A 22,850-nucleotide genomic window follows, 5' to 3' on the forward strand; every position below is an offset into this window, starting at 1 on the left:
AAAGTCGCAAGTGACGTGAAAAAAATACTATAAAAATTATGTATCAAAAATTCTTTTATGTAAATATGAACAATCATTCCATGAGAAAAAAGAATAAAGTTCTTCATATGATTTAAGGGGGGGCTCCACGCTTCATTTCAACTTGGTGAAAATAAAATCGCATTGGAAATCCCAAATGAGCAATTGTCGGTAATGTTTCAATAATCATGTCGACGAACCCCTCCCCCCCCCTATAAGCGCGGACGTCCTTTATGGATGCCCCTTTATAACACAGCTACATATATTCTTCAGTCGACGGTATTTATTACGTACTCTATTAGATTTGAAATAACCGCAAATTTACTATGAAAATTCCAAATCTTTTCTGCTGTGGCGCTGCCGTCTAGTACTAAACTTAGAAGACCGTGACCAGCCCCCTGACACTCACCACTGCTCGTATACTAAAAAATTGTACGCGTTTTGTCCCCGTTTTTTAGTTCCTCTGCGTGGCGCTAGTAGACTTCTGACACGCTCGCTGCCCTCGCTGACCGCGCGTAACCGAGTCATCTCCACATCTCTGCGCGCAAGCTTGTCAGATAACTACTAGCGCCACTAGTGGTGGAGATTGGCGGCAGAATCGAGGGACATTTTGCGAACCACTTTTAGCGGCGTGTGTCAGGGGGCTGACCGTGACTTAAAGCATATACATCCAAGGTATTAAACGATAGCTCACTCTGGCACTAGTCGGGTTGTGTTAACGCAGTAGAAAGGTTATCCATGATATTTTGAATACTCAGACTTCTAGGTAATTAATTCTGGTAATTAGTTTTCAAATCTTGACCACTTTACCCATACATTCTTCAACGTGATAGGATTACTTGGGATATCTGCTAACCTGTTGGTATGATCCTCAAGATTTATGCATCCCTAAATATGAACTCCGATCTTCATATACCTTATTCGATTACATGAGATTTTATTAATAAAATGTTTTGACCCAAGTAAAGGTAGTTTCTGTTGCAATAGTAGCTCTTTTTTTTTTTTTTGATAACTTGTCAGCTGTCACTGCGAGAAAAATATTTTCAGGTTTATTTTGAATAGTACTGAGGATTTCAAATCTGAGGTGACTTTGAATTCATACGATGGGATATGTTCAGATTTAGAAAACCAATTCAATTATTGCTCACATTTATGTATACATGTATGTCTAAATTCATGTGAAATTAATTCAGATTCTGCAAACTTTTTTTAAATAATGTATTCTTCATGATCTAGCTATCATCCATATCTGGATAATTTAAGTACAAATTAACTCTAAAACGACAGACTGGGGTAGATATCCATCCCAAGCCAACTTTAAACTACGATACCGAGTTCTGAGTGTCATTGGCAACTCTGCACCGGCATTATAATTCAGTTCAAGGTTCTATGATTAGGGACAGGTCGATAACGCTGTAAATTTTTTGACAGCGGATATACCTATACTCGCACATGATGAATATCCATCTAGCTCCTTGTACCATTAGCATTTTGATGCTGTAAGTTTATTTTTTTTTTTTTGCTAAAATGTATACATTCTAGCTATTATTACGCTACTGGACCGTAAATAATCATATATAATTTACAGCCAAGATTTTTATAGTTTACAACCCATTATATGAGGTGGTCCAGTTAAGTTGACACAGCAGAATATGTTGAGCACAATGTATTATACAAAAAAAGGTATGCAATAAAACGTTTCATGGTTCGAAGGGTGCAGAAAACTGTGCTATTGTACTTTTCATTCGGTGGAGGTTTACACGGTCATTTTGAGGTCAATGGTGCTTTTTTTTTTTTGTAGATTATACCAATCGCTAGATTGGCAGAGGCAGGCTAATACACATTCCTGCTCGGTCAATAGATTTTACAATTCCTAATTCTTTTTACAGGCCTACCTTAAAGAAGAAGTTTATAGCATGGTGCAAACTACTCCAAAAAATATGAACAAGGAAATCAGAAATGTGCCCAGTGGCATTAAAAGAGAACATTCACTACACTGTGATGAATCTTTTATAAAGCATCTTAAAAAGTATATTAAACTTGACAGGTATAATTTTGAGCCTCTATTGTTATGAATTTTTTCTCATATTTTACTGTTTTATTGGATGCCTTTATCAATTTTGAGATATATTGAAAAATTGATGTCTTAGAAAAAACAGTTTGGGATAAAAGGTTGACGATTGTATTTTGTAAAATGCAAATCTGTAGAAAAAAGTGCATGTTCAAAGAAAAAACAATGTCGACCATTAAATGACCTTTTAAACCTCCATCGAATGAAAAGTACGATAGCACAGTGTTGCGCCCCCTTCGAACTATAAAACTTTTATTGCAAACATTTTTCCCTGAAATGCGTTGTTCTCAAGATATTCTTCTGTGTTAACTCAAATAGACCACCCTACTGTATAATGGCAGTAGAAAAAAAAAATAAAATATGATTCTGATTAAATTACCTTTTTACATAATATATATTGTATCTTACAACCAGAAGAGTATATTTTGAAAGAATATATTATGGTCTTTTCATTAAGTTTTTCCATACCTGAGCTCTCTGATTTTTGATTTTTAAAATTCCGAATAGGTATATCTTTGAACAGAAAATAGCAATGATAATTTTCCTCTAAACGTCGGATGTATCCTCTCCAAAACCGCGTTCGAAATTTGACAACGGGTTGATTAGAATAAAAAATCTGAATTTTTGCTTAAAAAATGACGTGTTTGCTGTTTTTCAGCACTGCTTGGTATTTGAATGGATCTTTCACCAATTAAACTTCAATGAAATTAATTTCACCATTCTCTTCCTCGTTGAAAAACGAAAAGATTCGTCTACTTACGAGTCCCATTATTGCTCTAGGAACGAATTTACGAACAAAAAATGCGTGGGGTGGGTATTCACCTTAGTCTATTGTTTAAAGGTAAAAAAAAGTAAGTCTTTCGTTTAGCGCTAAACAATCCATCTCACTTTTGATTCATTGTCAGTAGAAGAGTTTAGAAGTTATAGCATTTCAAAATTCATATTTTCAGATTTATAAGTCTTGAGTATCATCCCCTTAATTTGATTTGCCAATTTGAATTGACTTTGAGCAATTCTAAGCGGTGTCTTTCAAACGAAATTCTATAAACACTATAGAATTTATTACCAATAACATTATATTTTCACTTGTGCATCACTGTTCACCTGCTACTACAACACAAACCAAATTGATACATTTTTTGTTAAATAGGTTTTATATCCACAAAAGCGTGATAACATATAATTTCGTAATTTGCAATAGTGTTAACGTTCAAAAAGATGTACAATATTACAGCTAATCTTAATCTCTGAAGCAGATTCTTGTTTTCCCACCTTAAAATTACAATTATACGATTGTTAGTTAATCTCAATATTTAAGTACATTGTATTATTTGTTCAATACTTAATGCCTTTCCACATAGGTGCATGAAATTACGGTCAGTTGAAAGTTGATTTTCACACTTTACAGAATGTTGCAATTCAGATGGTTGCGGTTGTTTATTAGAAGAAACACATCCCCGATACATGTGGACCGTGCACTTCAATGGAAAAAGCGCCTGTCGATACTCTATGCTGTTTTAGCATGGCATGCATTTGGCGGTGTATTGTACATGTGTTACTCAGGCAAACGTGACTGGATGAGAGCAGAGGGTTATGTCCCTGACGTAGACGTACTTCCTGGTAATTAATTTCACTTCTCATCTCTAGTTAATATAATTTGTACAATGTTTCAAAAGTCAAGAAAATTTGGAAATAGTGATTGTAAGCTCCAAAAAAAGCTTTCTCATTTATTGCATCGCGTACAAATCTCATTTGGTCTTATACTTGAATCGCAATTCTAAAAACGTGTTGGTTATATACAGACTTAACGATGCTTCAAAATATGTTCTTAATATGGACATTGTAGTGTATATTTTATACTTGATCATAATGCTTGGCTGAATATATTGACTTCGCTCAACACAGGCGATATACACACTCGGAACCCGTTGAAAATGTAAGTCCACATTCGATGGAGCTGTAAATCTTTGGTTTGAGCAGAATTTTATTGGAAATTAAGAGACTCAGCCGGGATCGGTTTTTCAAACTCATTCCAAGAAATACAAGTATATGAATTTATTAGCTTTCTACCAGTAAATTCTAATAAAATAAAGCAACATAAAATCGAATGATCTAGACCAAAGTGGTCCAAAACCACATAGATCCAAAATGTATTCAAACGTACTTTTAGAAGCTAAAAAAAATCGAAAAAAAAACTCAACTAAAAACCTGTAGAATCCATTATTCTACGTCTATTTTATTTGGTCGTAGCACAATTGATTTGTTTTGTAAAAATTAGATGCCAAACGACTAACTGTATTTCAGCCGAAATTCCGAAAGTGATATGAAATATTGAATAAATCGTCGAATTTTTTTGGAACTTGTATGAAGGAACAATTTTTCTTTGTTGACGGTATTCTGTACCTCGCGTTCTTTGTTTAGGCAAAAATTGAGCTTCTATATGAACCATGTGTTAGGTATACAGTTCAATCAGAACAAGCCGGAGAAATAGTTTTTTTTTTTTATCACTTTAGAAACTAGTTCATTACTGGAATTACCATCAAGGACGATCAAAATCTTTTGTCATTGACGTTCCTTTGTTTTATAAAATGATTTCTTTGTTTTTCATGAAGTCGGTTCCTATTGCATTATTTTATTTGCTTTATAGAATTTTACATCAAATTTTCTATAAACGTCGGATCGTTCTATGAAATGCCAGAGTGCTGAGAGTTTTTTTTAAGTTCTTTCCAGTAGAACCATGCGGTCAGAGAAAACAGGATATGCCAATTTTTAAGGGATCGTCTCAGTGTGACTCGCGATTTTTTTTTTTAATGTTGTAATAAACTAATCGGTCTAGTTTTATTTTTATAAATAAATACATTCATGCCGAATACAAAATGATTTTTTTTACGTTTATTTGTTTAGTATATTATCATTGGATAAATTGTTGAAATGACACGTTAAAAAAAAGGTCCTGTACGGTGTCCACGATTGCGGCCGCAAATTTGATCTGAAACAGAAATTGCAAAAAGATTATTAATCTGTAGGAAAGTCGCTATCGCGCTATGGAGGTTTTTTTTGGCCCTTTTTTTCGACAGTTTCTCGTAAAAAAAAATTGGAAGATTTCAAAAAAAAAAAAAAAAACTTCCATAGCGCGATAGAGAATGACGTTAAGAATGTTCTCTCAAAATCGGAAATAGATATCTTCAAAACTCTTCCTTTGAGAGTGGACACCGTTTTGAAAAACACCATTCCGAGAAAAACGCGTTTAAAGATTGAAGTTAGAAAATTTTAGATAAATCGTTTACTTACGATCAATCGGCGATACCAGGTCTTGATTTTTTTCTTGGGGGTTTCACTCGTATGTCTATCCGTGGTGGATGTCAAAAACGAATTGAAATGCTTGGACAGTTTAACTTGGACCTAACCTAAGCACCTTAGTACACGCGCAGGTAGAAAAATCGTTCCCTTTCTACAAGAAACGCTGTAGCGACCGTAATAATTTGAATTTCGATTTAAAAATTTGAGAGAATGTTGAGAACAGTGTATACTATACGATAATGCAAAAAAAAAAACGATTTTTTGAAAATTTCACACTGAGACAATCCCTTAATGTCTAAACTTGATTGTAGTCATGTGAATTTCAGGTCTTTTTCATCGAGCCATAACCGAAATCACCGTGAAAGTGTTTAAAAAATTGAAATTTTGAATTTTTTTCGATGGAAACCTACGTTAATAAAAAATGAGATCTGGCAATTCTTGATGCCCATAATTTCAATGCAAAGTCGTGTAAATTTCAGAGTTTTTCATCCAACAGTGTTTGAGATCATTTCGAGAGTTTCTCAGGACAGACTGGCAGACTGACATTTCTCTTAAAATCTGTTTTTCGTATACTAAAGATCCGAAATCGTAAAAATTCATTGAAATGAAACGAAAATCATTTTCTACCCATATCAATACTTTTCCTGCATCACCACAGGCGAGAAAAAGTAAAAATGTTTGAATGACGAAATTGCAGATCAAAAATGATAAGTGCAACTGAGTTTGTTTAAGTTGAATTAAATCAAAGTAACCTTTCCTCGATATAAGGAAATAAAATAAACTATCTGTTGTACACGAAAAGAGCTCCGTTATTAACAACTTTTGAATAAAGTTACTGTTTGTAACGTTGATGTAATGATACATTTTCCGGAAAATTACCTCATTGCTGTTTTGAGATGGTTCGAAATTTAGCCAACCATGATAAAGTGTACCATTTTTCACGTTCTAAAAACTTGACACTTTCAAAGTCCAGCTATGTGAGGTGAGCCCCTCTCCCCACATTACGAAAAAAAAGTTTTAGAATATTGTTCCAGATCGTTCTATACTCATGACATTTCTCCTAAACGATATTGGGGTCACTCGAAAAACAAGAGTAGGAATCGAAAAGAACTTTTTTTTTGACTTAGCCTCCCTTTTTTTTAAATAAAAACTTTGCAACTCGTACCAGTTGTTCTGTTCGTTGATCCAAGTTACGGGGTTTTTTTTCAATCAAATTTGGCCACAAAAATTGTAAAAATATGTTTTTTCCTATAGTAATAGAAGCGAAAAGGATATTTTTTACTACGATAGAGATGAGAATGATACATTTATGTCAAACAAAATCCATGCCAAGTGATTTGTGTAGGATTCACTTACAATGGACGTTAGATATTATTCATTAAAATTGGATAAACTACCATACTGTTCTTGACCAGACCGTACACCTGATATGCCCTTAAAAGAATGCTACCGGGTAAAATTTCATCTATTCTGACGATTACGCACGCTTACGCATTACTGAAGCAAAAAAGTTGCACATTGCTCAAAGCGCCATTCTACACGGTTAAACACTAAAAAAAAGTTGATACTGTCAATTAATGTGAAAAACCTGGTATGAAAACAAAAATGATACTGATTTCTTGGTAGAACCAGCATTCTTAGCTTTCAAAATTGACGCATTTCTAACTTCACACATACACTTTTTCTTATTTTATTTGACGAGATTTCATGGGTGATCAATCCTACAACTTTAGATTGGCCTGGTTTGAAATAAATCTGGCTATAAATAGCTATTGCAGTTTCGAAATTCGACCCCTTAGTGCAATTGAAATAGCCTAGCATAATCAATGCTAATAAATCGAGTTTTCTCAAAAAATCTCGCAATATTTCTTTATACCTCATCTTATTAATTACCGAGACAGTTACCCAATGTATGGTTTCCATTCACCGCACTCTCGACTCGCGTGCAGTGGGTGAGCTTCTTAATCAAATCAAAATTAGGACAGACAATCTGTGGTAAGTTATAAACGGTTCAAAATTAAAATTCACGCAATGTTGGTAATGGTAAAATTTTTTACTTTAACGAATCAATCCAGGTGAATTCTACTAATTTCTTACAAAATAGGCGGTCTTGAATGCTAGATAGAGCATGTAATGTTTGGGAAGGTGAATCGAAAGAAAAAACTTTGTTTATTAATCCAAAAAATGTATAATAAATGTTGCAACTGTCAATATTCATTTGAAGTGTTCTTGCAAAAGTTTCAACAACCCATGAGCGAAATATTTTTATTTATATTTATGTTCAGGTGAAAATTCATCACTTTAATTTTGCCCGGTTGAAACTTTATTTCTATTAAGTTACGATACCATAAGATTTTATTTAAAAAGTGATTCAAGTAAAATCGGCAATGTTTTGCAATTATAATATGGAGATTTTCATGCTTCAGGAGGTACCATCTAGACAAAGATCAGTCCAGAGTCCCTATAACATTTTTGTTGACTACTTTTCGTGACAAGAAATTGGTGGTAAATTTTGTAACACGTGAAAAACTCAAAAATAAGTTAATTTTTTACGACCATTGACATTTTATAAGACCTAGAAAACTTGCAAATAAATCCCACTCTACCTGTGGTACCATAGTCGAAGAAGCATGTCTTCAAGAAATTCATAAAGTACTTACTTTGCAACTGTTCTAACTTTGAAACTAGTCCAATGAATTTCTATAATTTTGTACAGTGACTTTATGATAATGATGTTAGTTCTATCCGTAGTCAAAAATAATATTGAAAAGTTGATTGAAAAGTAGACGACATCAAAACGAGTATGGTTCATATACGCAATAATATAATAAATGAAAACAAAAAAAAAATAAAAAAAACAGAGTTTTCTAAATTTCTGCCATCTCGAATCGCTGTCTTCGACTTTTACCAAGATCAGGTTAACAGATCTCATCAAAATCGATATCCCATATCAAATTTCGGCAGTCACTTCTTAATGTCATCGAGGTAAAGCTATTCAAAAATTGGGGAACACTCCATCAAAATGAGAATAGTTTTTTTTTTTTCTGTCTTATCCTTCCTGGAAAAATGACTTTTCGCGCATTTTAAGCAGGCGCAAAATTGCCGTTCTTATATGCACTTGGTAGATCCTGTGCAAAAGGCTGTATTTAGTCGGGGCGTGCTAAGGGGGCTTAGATTTTTTGGGGCTCTGGAAAAATAGCTGCACTTCCAATCTGTCGATAATATGATACAAAATTTTCATTTTTGGCAAAAAACTGGGCGAAATTTTTATTTTTTTTTTTTTTGCAAATTTCATACCTTATTGACGACATTAACACAAAGTGAATTTTGGAACATTCGTTTAAATTGAATAATAAGATTGAAGTTACACCAAAATCGTGCTTTGGAAAACCGTACGAGCATGCATGCATGCAATTCGGCTTTTCAACTGATAATATTGTTTATTTAATCAACGATAATGGATTTTTATTCCACAATTACATTCTAAAAGTCGAAATTTGTGATATATGCGGTTATTGTTTGTGACAATTTGTGGTGTTTTTCAAAAGTTATTATCAAAATACTGTAGTTATAACGGCATTGCACAATAAGCCCTGTGTTAAAAACTTGATTTCCGTTTATTTCGATCTTTGACTAAAAAAAATTCCGACGTGATTGCTTAAACAACGAATTTTCGTTGTACAAATTTTTATTTAGATCTCTCATTGAGCTGAGTCGCCGGATCTACCTGGACGCTTTACCGGGTGCAAAGTTCGATGTCCGTTTGCTTGCGAAGTGCGCATGTAAATGCCAATTTCTTGAGCCCGCTTCACATGCGCGAAATGCGAATTTTCAAACGGACTAGGCCAAAAAATCGTGTGCATGACGGAAGGAAGGCGATTTCATTCGTGATGAGCACTATCGCTTCGTTTGGGTGGCAAACATCACGCTCGCTGTCGCCTTTTTTCCGCCCTTGATACAAAATGTACTAATTTGGTGTCGAGAAAGCGCTGCTGCGTCAAATTTTCATTGACCATGGCTGGAAGCCAGAAACAATTAGTATTCACGAAATTCTGATTCAAAAAGAATCTGACCAAATGATTCAATTTCGCAATAACAAAGGCGAAATTTCAAAAGCATTACAGTACCGGTACAAGATTGAATTGAAGTGAAGTAAATCAGAATTAGGGCACACAATGAAGAGACCTGAAAAAAGAATTAATTACTTTTTTTCCAAAGTGCACCATACGTAAATATTCAAAAACTTTATGAGAGCTTCCGTTAGGAAGGAAATGCAGCCAATGTTTTTTTGGTTGGAACTTTTTCAAAATCAGAGGTACAAGAATTAGTAAATGCGAATTACGTTAAAGCACAATGTAATCATATCTACCAATTCATTTATTATGCAGCAAGGAGCTGGGCGCACACTCTAGGAATCCCACAAGCACAGGTAATACAAATGTCTGGGTTTAAAATAAAAGGATCATACGAAATAAAGGAGGGCGAAGATCTGTATATTGGAACGGCCGCTGAACGCACTGTTGGAAATGAAGAGGCAGTGTCAAGTACAAATGATTCCACGTAACAAGTGGTGATTAATACTTCAGTTTTTACATTGTAAAATAGTCATAATAAAATACATGATAACACAAATTGTAATATGAAAAAGACTAGCTAATTTTCGTTCATCTCATTAAGGACTTAGTAATAAGACACAATTGTTTGCTGTGTGCATAACCTTGAACGAGAGGAGCATTTGACTCCAGCACTCGGGGTTGTGGGATCCAACGATTTCTGTGGGGCCTAGATACATAACAGTTCATGAATAAATTTTATTTAATCATAGGAATATAGATAAGTTCAAATAATTTTTGACAGTGAGTGAACTTTACGAAATTTAAACGCAAATTCGGATTGCCTCGAACAAATTACGTCATAGTAAATCCAAATTTCAGTTATATTTAACCTGCACCAGCTACGGACCATATGCAATTTATCCGTCCGATTCGAAGAAGACAAGTTATGATCAATATGTAACAGTCGTGACTACACACGGAATGAAATGACAATATATTTAAAAAAGTAATTCTATAGGTATATCGATGTCAAACCAGGTAAATTTTGAAGTTTCTTGATCTAATATTTTATAAATCAATTGTAACTTTTTTTGCACAAAATATACGTAAAGAAAAACGGCACTCATGTTTTAGTTCGTTAAAAATTATTTTTCACCGAAAATGACGGAACATTTAATTTTGCTAAAAAGTAAACGCAATTGCTTCAGAGAAAGAAGAGTCATATACCAGCACTGCGAGCAACGTTATTACAATTACTAAATTCATTCCAAAGAATGGACCACTTCGATAAGCATTGGTTTAGCCTTTCCATAATATTGCTTCTTGATTAACGACATTAGACGAACTGCTATTGTCAATGTAGGCGTAATATGGATCGAGCATAAACTAAGAGTATAGATGCGCGATAATGATCCTCCATAAGCAATGAGAGGACTTGGTTCACTCGTAATATCTACCAATAAGGTAGTAGTTGCCACGAGATGGTTTTGCAAAACATTCCATTATATTACAATTACAAGTAGCAAGACACATATTCACTTATTTTACAGAAGTTCAGTGGTGTACTGTATCGTGATCAGACTTGTTGCACTTGGTTTCATTTCAATTTTGTATCTATCCGAAAATGATATTAAATTTATGGCAGCAGATAATGTAAATATTACTTATCAAAGTTATGAGGCTCCTCTTATTATAGGTTCTGAACTAGTTAATAGAGGATTATTAAGGCACTTTCATTTTATGCACTGAAGATAATTTGTCCATAATCTTTCGCCAGAACACTTCTAAACCTACGATCAAACATGTCTGTACAGGCCTCTGTTTGCTTCTCGTAAGAATAGTCAATTATTACCTCAGGCAAAGCGAGTTGGTCTCGCACATGAAGAAAGAGAATACCTGTATACCAAATGCTCGTATAAGACATCTAAGGAACTCTGTTTAGTCAATCACACAAATAAATCAAGCTTTACTACAGCTTCTGTCGACATTCTACAGTCTTAAGGCAAGGATCTCCGTAGGGCAACAACTCCCGCGGTTGATCCTGCAGATTCGGGTTTCAATTCCTTCAATCTTTGTTCCATTTCACACAGCAAAGCAGATCTAGAAATAAGAAAATGCAAAGAAAAAATTAAACTCCAAATACCTAAAAGTTATGTAAAACTATTATTATTCGCTAAATTAAACATCTTCAGTGAAGTACAGAACGCAAACCTATGTGGATTATTTTCAGGTAAAAATACAATGAACTACTAACGGTATATCTAAGAATGCAAACATTCAATGCCGATAGTTATGAATATATACATAATGATGACTAACAGCGTTTTTAACTGTGCCGATGCACCCCGGGTGTACATTTTACGCTTTTGAGTACTCATAAGAGAAGAGAAATAGTATACTTTCCATGGAATCAGGATACTAATGTGAAGCCTAAGAAAGTCTACTGGACAACAGGTTACCAATCTTGCATTTTCATTTTGTGTTCTTTAGTACTTTAAAAACATGTCAGGAATGTTCGCATACTGGTTCATTTATATTTAGAGTTACACAGATCTGGGATTAAAATTAAGTCAAAGTTTTATATTATAAATTTGTGGAAACGTTTCCTTGGCTTTATTTTTAGTATGATGAGCATTATCATTGTGCAGGTTAAAGAAATGTAGTTGTATCAAGCTCATTCACGAGTATGACATTCAGGTTTGCAATGACGGCTCTTACGAGACAAATGAAATGTCAAGCAGTGTACTGTTGGAGATTCTGATAGTCTAGCATGCCGCACTATGGATGACGTTTCATTATTGATTATTTTCAATTATCTACACATCACGGCAGGGTGTAGGTCATGCCTATGCTATACTTCCTAATATTAATAAAACTTACTTCGAAAGTACGAGCGCAAGGTCATCATGTGAAGCGTTGCCAATCATTTCTGTCTATTTAACACATGCTTTGGGAAACAAGAATACTAGCGACGAGCAAATAGAATACATATTGCTTCATTAACAATGTACTGAACTTATTTCACACTCAGTAGTGCAAAAGAATATGCCGCTAAGATCGTGCTGATCAAATAAAAACACCTCGGTAACTTATCTCATGACAACCACATACTTATATCTTTAACTCAATTTTCAACAATGTATACTGTTTCGTGACAGCTCACTCGATTGCTATATGCCACTGTCAAAGATTCCATTGTATGTTCTTACAGCTTCTGCGTTAGTGATACTAAACCGCATTACATACTTATTCTCGTTCGTGTCAATTCTTTCACCTAAAATTCTCTGCTATTAAATTTCATTATATATACAGTGTCATTTATTGATTGCTGATTACGAGTGCCAGTGACACAGCAGTCCTACCGGGTGCCCAGATAAGTGGCTCTTTCTCAACCTAGTATCGAGTTCAGCAAAGAATGAATAACCCTGTAAGGCAATCACCTAAAAATTTGTGAGTGTATTCAGTTCTATATGCATAATTTCAAAATCGCCAATAAGATGTAGTTAATAAGGTTTTGAAAAGTGAAACATCACAAAAAAGTTTTCAGTCCGATTAGGGCAAGAGATGGGTGAAAAAATTAGGAGATCGAATCGATCAACTCTACACCTATTTTGACATTCTTTAGATTACGCTGAGTTACTCACACTCAAGTCGTTTTCAACTCATAACTTCCCAAAATAATTACAGAGAGAAAAAAGGACTTTTGTAACGTCACTGAAAGTAAACACAAGTACTTTGCAAACTAATGGAAGTAAAAATATAACATCTTAATGAATATCAAACTCTGATTATGAGAAAAATATGTCAAGTGGAATTATATTACCAGTATGAGCAACAAATATCTTACAGTAAAAATTAGGCAACATATAGAAAACAAGAAATATGTAAATAATCATATACCACGTCCCAGTACAAATAGTCGGCAGCTGGTGACACATTTGAGTGACTTATATTTTTTTGTTGTAAGTTTGATATTTTTTTTGTATATATATATGCATGTTTGTGGTGACAGTTTTCCAGCCCAGCACCAATAGCTCAATAACTTGTAAAAAAAGTTTTGTGCTTGGAAAAATCAGTTTAAAATTTCAGGTTTTTGATAGCTGTTGGAGTTAAAATATGTTTTATAAATTTAATATAAAAAAATGAAATATAGAAAAAATGTATATTTAATTGTGTCAGTGTTAGAAACTCCATTACTACGAGTTTAACTTGAGTTTGGATTTAATATCACTACTTAGAGAGCATACATTCCCATCAAATCCCCTATAATATGCAGTTGATGCTGACCATAAACAATTTCATGCATTTGAATAAAGAGTGCATAATGCTTGCACCAAAAATTACTAGAGTGCAGAAATTTTACCGACCTTGGATGAGGTTTGGTATAAATACTATATGTCACTATTGACTAAACGTAAGTTGCCAACTTTGAGGATGTTGGTTGGCCAAAAAACGATACTTTTTACCGAATTTATTAGAAGATAGTCCTGCATTGCGTATGTATCAAATTATTATGTCCTAACCCTCGAAAGTTTTCAAAAATAAAAAAATTCAAGAAGATAGAGAAAGATAGAAAATACTGAAACTATAAACAAAGGCTTGGATATCAATGCCTCATTTCGAATTGCTTAAAAATCCTTAAAAATGCAGTGGATTAGTTCATTTCATTTGCAAGACTAATTCCTACAAATTCACTAAAACACTTTTTTCATCATCCCGTTATTAATAAATATTGAATGTTACAATATTGCCGATACTGATTATAATTAACAAATGGGTATAGTATATTGAATTAACTACTAGAAAAAAATCAATTTTGGTAACTTTAGAGAAAATAAACTTCTGAATAAAATGAGCCATTACAGAGTGATATTAACTAATCTACTAGAATTTAAACTATTTTTCAGAAATTTAAAATGAAGCTTTCATATTTAGGCTTGCGTTCATTATTCCAGGATTTCATTTTGTTTTTAAGTACATTTTCCTAGCTTGCAAATATAATAATTTGAACAGTGTTTAATGAAGACGCTTTCAAAAAAAATGAATAAACAGCATCACTTTTGTGTTCCTAAATATTTGCCTAGTTGTATTCACAATAATATTAACAATAGTAATATTAATAATAATTACAACCAAACAACCATACCTTTTCAGGTATGTCTCTGTAATAAATAAGTGATTACCTTGTGCGGGGTGAGGGAGAGACGGGTTGGTATCCATCATTATGCCGTAATTAAGATGTTCAATAGAAACACCTACATTTCTACAGGGGATATGGGAATTTGCAGAAAATCTTTTACCTAGGTAAGCCGGATCGAGTTAAAACTTGAATTTACGAATTGGCTCCTGAACGACGTGACCAGCCTTACAATTTTTACGTGTTTGCATTCAGGTCCTCTTTAACGCACAGGGAATTCTAGCGAACTAGCGCGACGCTATTACGGTCAGTACTTCATAACAAAAATTCTTTAAACTCCAGCCACTTTTGAAAATAATGAAATCTCTCATGTTGTAGAATGTGAGTCAGCTGACGTAAATTGACAATTAATTTCCCGCGATTAGCGCCTTAGTTTAGACAAGGCCATTCTCATTTCATTTTGTATTATTTTGTGTTTTAGTTGTAAGTTTTAGAACTACGTGAATGGTGTGGATCAAGATTTGGGATTTGGGATGATTAGCACCTTTACTTAGTTGCAGGTTACTGATTTGGATCTTGTATTGTGAGCTAGAAAGCTCAATAGTTTATATAAGAGTAGTTCAGTCCACTAGTACTATATTTTCCTTTTGTTGGCTGGCACTTTGTTTCGGGATTGGCGAATACCGACCGAATTTGAATTTCATTTCCCATTTTTATTTTATTGAGACTCTTTTGTTGCTTTTTTCTTGTTTTGTTGTATGGGCACAATCAAGAATATACTTTTTTTTATTTATTTTGTTAATTTTGGGGTTATAACAAGTGTCATTTCTTTTTCTCCAAAATTTACCTCTCCTCTCTCCGCCATACTGAGCTACCGAGTGCTGCAGTAGCCGAGGACCAGTGACGGTTGAGTTTAGAAGGCCTGTTGATCAGCCCAGACACCCACCAAAACTTTGCGATATCTTTCGTATGATTCTTTTTCTAGCTATCATCGTAGGTCGCCAAATGATTGTGAACACGATAAGTACTTGGCTACTTCACAAGTACTTCCGGGTAGCTAGAGGTAAGGAAAATCTACTTCACAATACATATGAAAGGTAGGGGTTTCGGATAAACCAACCTTCTAGGGTAAAAGTTAGAGCTGTGTTAAGCATGGAAGGTCGATCCTGAATGCAAGACTGAGCTAAGAAAGGGAAAAAAGTGAAAAAGGTCCAGAAGAAACCTAATTCGTCAGAAATCAATTTTGCAGACTAACAATTCTATAGAATTGTTTCTACCTAGTATGACGGGTCTGACAGACCTCACTGAATATGATGAAGAGCTTCACCATATCCAGAGAAGGTCAAAGTGCATAATGTTCAGATGACGAAGTCTTAAAAAATGATCACTCTTTTGTAGCTTTGAGATGACTTGATTGTAGAAGTTGTTTGTGTGGAATAAGAACTTAGCATGCATGGATATAAATGGGGTCATGAGAATATTCAATACGGCAGTTTTTACGATATTTTAGGATACTAGGGCTATCATTTCTGAAAATTTAGATCGATGTGGCCACAGAGGCGGCATTCTGTGAGCAACGACTGATCAGGCAATAGATAGGAGTATTCTGAAACAACAGAAGCAGCCACGCATAAAAGTGATCTACCTGAATGGTATTGGTCCAATGGCTGGCATAAGGTAAGTCACGTTCCTACCCTGAATTGCTAGACTACATGCATCATAATGTGCGTTTACTCGTGCCAAGTGAGGTATGCTCTGTTATGGAGCGTATAGCATATCTATGTCTATTTCTATGCAATATAGTACAGCCCAACGGCAAACTTCATTAAGAGTAAGGTATTGAACTACAATACAAGATGTCAGACAGATGCAGAGTTTAGAAAATTCTAAGATTTGTGGACGTAATTTTAAATTTTTCTACACCTCGAAAAATCTCATACTACTCTAACACGTGGATTATATAAGCGGCAATGGGATTAAATTGTCTAAAATATTAGAATTTTTTGCAACAGATAAATAAACCATGTGTTGAACAGAATACATGTATAATACATTATAGCAATGAAACTGAATTGATTAGTGACATCTAATGTGAAGAAAATATTGATTATTCCAAGTCATACAGAAACACAAAAAAATTTTTCCTCATTTTCCAGGGAATTCAAAAGCCCTGTATATTTTCTATTTCTCGGAATTCCCTGACCGCTAGATAGTAGCTTCAGCATAATTGAAGCACCCAGATACTTATGTAAAATATTCGTTACTTTTCATTTAACTTATTTCAAGTAATTGTGATTTAGACTAGACGATGTTTAGCGGGCTGCTACCTATTTGTTCTGTACTTCTGATGAGGAATCAAGAAACATAAACGTAACACAAACCTGTACTCTTCGTATCGCATTACAACTTCTTCTAGTTCTTGTTTGTACAGTCTGGTGAGCATCGCATTAAAACAATCCAATTCAGGAAGACGAAAGAGCTCCCAGCGTAATTTCCGGTCCAAAGCAACAGATGCTCTGCTGTATACATAAAGCCAATGTGGGATTTCTTCATTCAGATAAGGATTTGCTGGAACTAGAACGCTATGGGAATGAAAATGCGTGTGGCGTGGTGGTGAAACAACACGAACGGCTTGCATTTCCAAAGGATAACATGGATGTTCGTATTGTGCTTGTCTTGTGATGTGACTGAAAAAGACAAGGAAATATATTCATCGATGTTTTCCCATGCGACACCTTACATTGTTGCTTTCGCAAGTTAATATCATAAAAAATGCACAACAACTTACTTCACATAATATACTCCGTACTCTGGAGATTCTATTCTCTCCCAACCTGTCGGTAGACCCTCTTTTTCAAGTGGATGAGACCAGTGTGTAGTTTTAGTATTGTGATCAATATAGTATTTTCTACCACGCAGAGTGAAGTCGACCGACCAGCCTGGTGGCAGTGGTAACTCTTCTGGTGGTTCCCCTCTTGAACTTGGTCTCTCCGAGTGCCTCCTATTGTACCTGAATAAGTATGAGAACTACATAAGCAATGAAATTGCATAGTGATACAGGAGTACAAAATAATTTACACAACATGTTATTGATTATTGACTAAGGTACCAAATTATTCTACCCAGAGTTTTGGCAATACGGAGTCTGATTATAATCTTCATAACCTAAATCAATTTCAGAAGGCAGGTAAGGTAATTGAGGTGTTTGAATCCTATCCAAATGATATTCAGAACCAGCATATTGGTTCACATAGGTGTGCGAAATTGCAGGGGACAATTCAGGATGATACATCGGAGTCGGAGTACGTGAGGTCGTCCCGTCGCTGGAAGTAACAGAAAGGCTGGCAAATCTGTTGAAAAATGATTAGTTAGTGTACAAATAGGAATAACAAAAATCGAACAGAGACTGTTCAAAGTAAGCATCGACATGTGAAAAATGTTGCTCTTCGTTTAGACTTGTGTAGACCAAACAATGTCGATAATATCTATTCAATTATGAGATGAAATTTTATAATCAACCGTTGTGTAGGAAGCCTCTTACTAACATGTAGTTGGCTGTAAGAAAAGTACCAAATGTTGGCACATTCTAACTATGCAACAAGTGATCTTATTGCAGGTAGAAAGAAAAGTAATGGAAAAATAAATATTTTCATAGAATTATGCAGGATCAACAAAAATCAAATACATTTCTAGTATTGGAATATGCATACCTTTGAGCTAAATCTGGAACCGAGCTATTGGGTGTATATTTGCCCTCGTGACTTCCTAATCCAACTGCGCTCATAGTTGTTTTTGTGTTTCCAAATTTTTGGACCATACTTGGCTGTTGAACTACAGGCTATAAAAAGGACAGACATGATAGGTTTGTTTATACACTTTGAACCGGTCAGACATGTTTACCAACGCCATCGTGAGAAAACTGAAAAGCAGCTCATGAGATACTACGAATGAGTTATTCTTTTATATTATCTTGCTCATAGTATTTTTATACAAATGAATACCCAACTCTTGCTTTTTCATTTTCATGTGCATACTCACAGCTTTGATTGAGCAACAATCAAAAACTCTTACCGCAGACGATGGTATAGATGATTGATTAAATCTTCTTATTCTTCTGACTGGTTCGGTTGTCCATACGTTGATAACTAAGTAGTCAATTTAACATTATATAAACTTATAGGAGTACGTTATTCAAAGAGTAGTTCATAGACTTCTAAGAATGCTTGCTGGTCGTTTTCGCGCAGCAAATAGTGATAAAGCAATTGAATACTCACTAGGCATTTCGGGGGGTGTTTCTTTTTTAACATATTTCCCAACGACGCCTTCTTTAATTGTACGCAAATCTTTGTTTTTACGTGACAGCATATTTATCGTACACTTATGAACGTTGCAAATTGAATTAACTTACATGAAGCAGATTTACATTGAAAGGACTTATATCGAATGTGTCGTTTACATATTATTTCGACCGTGTGGGTATGTGTTAATACTGGACTGGGCTTTCATAATATACAAATGTCTGTAACGAGGTGAAATTTTTCAACATTTTGATAGTCACTACTTTAGGACGACATGAATAACTAAAAATTATCGAGGGAATTAACCCCGTTTCCACTTCAATATGTCAAATCGTGAACTGACAACTACTTCGGATAACCACACAGTAACGCGCAGTCCGTCTGTTACACCCTTTACCCTTAAGGTGGGATTTCATGTGCAGGAAAAAGCATCAGCAGTTTAGTAACTTACTAGAAAAATACTAACATCTGTTTGGTGATTTGCCGCAGCAGCAGCGCTGCTCATAAAAAAATGTCTTGCGTTTGTTGCTCTGTTGTTCGGAAGAATGAACTTCAAGTGGCGTAACTTGCGCCGGATGTGCTAGTAACTTTCAGTGAATTACTTTGATGCTGCCCATAAAATCCCAGCCTGTAGGGCATTCTTATAATTAGAGCAGATGTTGCACCACGGAGCAATATAAATGAAGCATTGACTGAAGATATACAAACTGCGTCAACGCGCGTGAATCCAAGCCGCGGCTATTGAAATAACTTACAATCTGGCTGGGAGATTGCGTTCTCATTGATTACAAATCAACCTTTGTAAACATTCATTTGAACTATTTTCAAATGATTAATCCCCATATTTTCGTAGTAGTGATTACAAAACATGGCATCAAGTTCGACAATCACTATCCTCGTTTCGTGTCATTCCCAGCGAATATTAAGATTGGCCAGGTAACAATTAGTACAATATTAATATACATGTACGAGAAAGATTGGAATATCCTTTACTAATGTTTTCTATACTACTGTTCTGGCACTTTGGAATATTCGAAACAGCTCGAAGCTGACGAAAAAAAAATTCCTTGCTTTTTCACACCCCCGAATCTGGACGTAATTACATACTAATTTCAGCCATATTTGGCAAATCGGTCTTCTGTTTGTAGGCTACCTACAAAGATACGAAATATCAGATTATAAAGATTATTGAGTTCCATAAGTGATATGAATTTTAAGAGGAGGAATAAAGCCGAAAATAAACTAAGCTTTTTCGTGATTGGAAGAATCAATTGATTCTTTATCAACTTTTTGCAGTGATACAGAGGTCTATACAAAATACACAAAGCTACTCATTTCATCACAAATAGTTTAATATTCATTCTCTTCTTTATGCGGAGGTTTATTTCAGAGAAAGCGTACTTTTCTTTAACATCAGTTTTCTCACACAGATCGACACTAAGTGACGTAATTGGTCGGATATAACGAAATAGGTTAATGAAATCAGTTAATGTCTTGTTGTGTCAGAAAAGCGACATAAACGGAAAGTGACCAGCGTCTATCTCTTTCTCCAGAACTCCCACTATCGCAGTGATCATTCCAGTATTATTTCAGTGTAGCGCACAATATGCTCTAAAAAGAATGCAGTTTCGAAAATTTTCAGGTAAGTTGAAAAATTAACGACGGAGCCAGGAATCGAACCTGGTATCTAGAGATGCTTTGCCGGAGACTTATTCTACTAGACCACCTAGCCGTCCTCACTACAATGTCATTAATTTCTCTCATCACCTGTATTCGAAATTGTTTTTGTTTTCGTGTGCCGTGATATATGCTCTAAGGGCTGCCGTTCCATGGTCCAGAATTTATACCGTCTCCACGAACCCGGAATCCAGTGACTTATCAAGCCCTAATCAGAGGCGTTCTGGCTCCACTGATTTACGGGATGCATTCTTCCTACGGTCCCATGATACGGAATTGACACGCATGGAACGATCGCCTGCGAATTGCGATCGTTCCTCTTAGGTCCTGAATTAGAAATGCGCTACTGTGATTAGGTGTCGGCAACTTCCGGCCTGTGCATTCCGTGTTATGGGATACCCGATGCTGCAGAGCGGATTCGTGTTACCCACACTAGCATATGTATTGTTTACATGCTTGTGCTTCGCGTTTAACCTCTTTTTTGGTAAAGGAATTGTAATATTGTCTTGGTATCCATCGCGGCTGTATGGATGAAATGGAAGGCAGTACCGCCGAGACAGAGAGAAGTGCTTCGCCACAAGTTGTTACGATTCATGTGCATTTACGATGTTTTGGAGTCAGAAAATGATCGTGATAAACGTAAACTTTGGGTTCGCCCGATATTTAGTGCAGAGATGCGATTTCAGCAGAGTGCAAGTGACAACTTGATAAGCGAAATGGAGTCAGTTGACAACGACAAATACGTGAATTATTTTCGGATGACACCCGGACTTTTCTATGAATTACTTGCTTTGATAGAACCTGATCTGACAAAACAGACCGTGGTTTGTTATACAGATACAGAGATTTGTTTGACAGTTCGCAAGTACTGGTAGAGCACACGGAACGGAATTTCCGGAACGCCTCTGATTAGGGCTTGAAAAGTTACTGGATTCCGGGTTCGCGGAGACGGAACAAATTCCGCACCATGGGACGACAGCCTCACTTGCCGGCCTATCAAAAAATCACTGGCTGCACTTTGTGCGCATCGAGTGCGATTTCACTAGGATTCTGCTTCTACTATTGGTTTAACACTAGGGAAATTGCACTCAGTGTGTACCGTGTGCAACCAGTGCAAAACGTCGTGATATAGTTAGTGTATAATATATCACTGATGCGCACTAAATGCAGCGAGTGAAAAATCCGACAGCATTATAGCAATTTAGTACGCAAAGATGCTACGCAGACCAATCCTATTCAAAATCATGCAACCCAATATTATCCTACATAAACTTATGCTACACAATATTGTACTACACAAAAAATACTTTAAAGGACTAACTTCGTACGATGACTGAAAACTGTCATTTCCATCAATGCTTCATACATGGTACTATGTTCGAAAAAAGTTATGATTTAAATTCAAAGTTATGATTCATATTGCTTAAATCTCTATACTTATACAGTTCGTTGAGTTAATTGACATGGGCTTTGTAAAGCTGCAACATTTTGTCTCTAATTGCCCACACGTGTGAAATTTACCCATTAAACATTTTTTTTCTTCAGATTTTCACTCTGGGCAGGATGACTTTGTGTAGGAGAGTATTGTGTTGTATAATTTTGTGCAGGATAATATTCAGTGTTTATAATTTCGTGAAGGATAATTTTGTGTCGGATGATTTATATGTGGAATAATTTTCCGCAGCATGAATTTTGTGTAGGATCATTTTGTGTAGGTCAATCATGTATAGCATAATTTTGTGCATGATCGTTCTGTGTAACATCGGCGCGTACTCATCTGTGCTACGGAAAGGCAAGGCAAAGCGTCTTTATATCAGTCACTATCGGTGCAGAGTTTCATTAGATTGATCAATGAAAAGTACAACTATTTTCGTGTTTTTTACTTTGGGAGTGAAACGAACGACTGAAAATGTTACGATTAGTGTTTTAAGCGCTCCTTCTTCCTTTTACGTCACTGATTATGTCTATGGATTTTTACGGAGATTGAATTTCCATAATCCTTAAGCAAAAAACAGAAGCCATCGCACATGCGCATTATTCGTTGGATTTTACAAATGCGCATGCTCCGTGGCTTCTGTATTCTACTTACGTCTTATGCTATTTTATGTGCTCAGGCTTCTAGAGTGTAAGCGAACAGGGAACCATTAAGGGTATCACCGTGGCCAGATTGGCGTACAGCCAATACTGTCCTTGTCCCTCGACTCGATTTCTGATGGAAATGGCGTCACGCTGCCGCATGGGGGGGTGGGGGGTATGATCTAAGGCTATTAGTCGCTATCTCTCTCGGCAAGATC

At 35.4% G+C, this 22,850-nt stretch overlaps 2 protein-coding genes across 2 annotated transcripts; one reads left to right on the top strand and one right to left on the bottom strand.

Annotated features, from left to right (window-relative positions):
- Window positions 1-633: 633 nt before the first annotated feature.
- On the top strand, window positions 634-10,021 carry LOC124216219 (uncharacterized). The gene is made up of 3 exons (XM_046620479.1): window positions 634-784; window positions 3,498-3,709; window positions 9,778-10,021. The coding sequence occupies exons 2-3, from the start codon at window positions 3,499-3,501 to the stop codon at window positions 9,951-9,953; spliced, it is 387 nt and encodes a 128-aa protein (XP_046476435.1). The 5' UTR covers window positions 634-784; window position 3,498; the 3' UTR covers window positions 9,954-10,021.
- A 524-nt stretch (window positions 10,022-10,545) lies between these two features.
- On the bottom strand, window positions 10,546-19,277 carry LOC124216218 (protein salvador homolog 1). Its single transcript, XM_046620478.2, has 7 exons — window positions 18,856-19,277; window positions 18,653-18,726; window positions 18,292-18,419; window positions 17,704-17,931; window positions 17,370-17,591; window positions 16,963-17,268; window positions 10,546-11,544 (listed from the first exon to the last, which is right to left on the bottom strand). The coding sequence occupies exons 1-7, from the start codon at window positions 18,944-18,946 to the stop codon at window positions 11,442-11,444; spliced, it is 1,152 nt and encodes a 383-aa protein (XP_046476434.1). The 5' UTR covers window positions 18,947-19,277; the 3' UTR covers window positions 10,546-11,441.
- Between the last annotated feature and the right edge of the window lie 3,573 nt (window positions 19,278-22,850).

This window comes from Neodiprion pinetum, chromosome 4, assembly GCF_021155775.2.
Source record: "Neodiprion pinetum isolate iyNeoPine1 chromosome 4, iyNeoPine1.2, whole genome shotgun sequence".
Classification (NCBI taxonomy): Eukaryota; Metazoa; Arthropoda; class Insecta; order Hymenoptera; family Diprionidae; genus Neodiprion; species Neodiprion pinetum.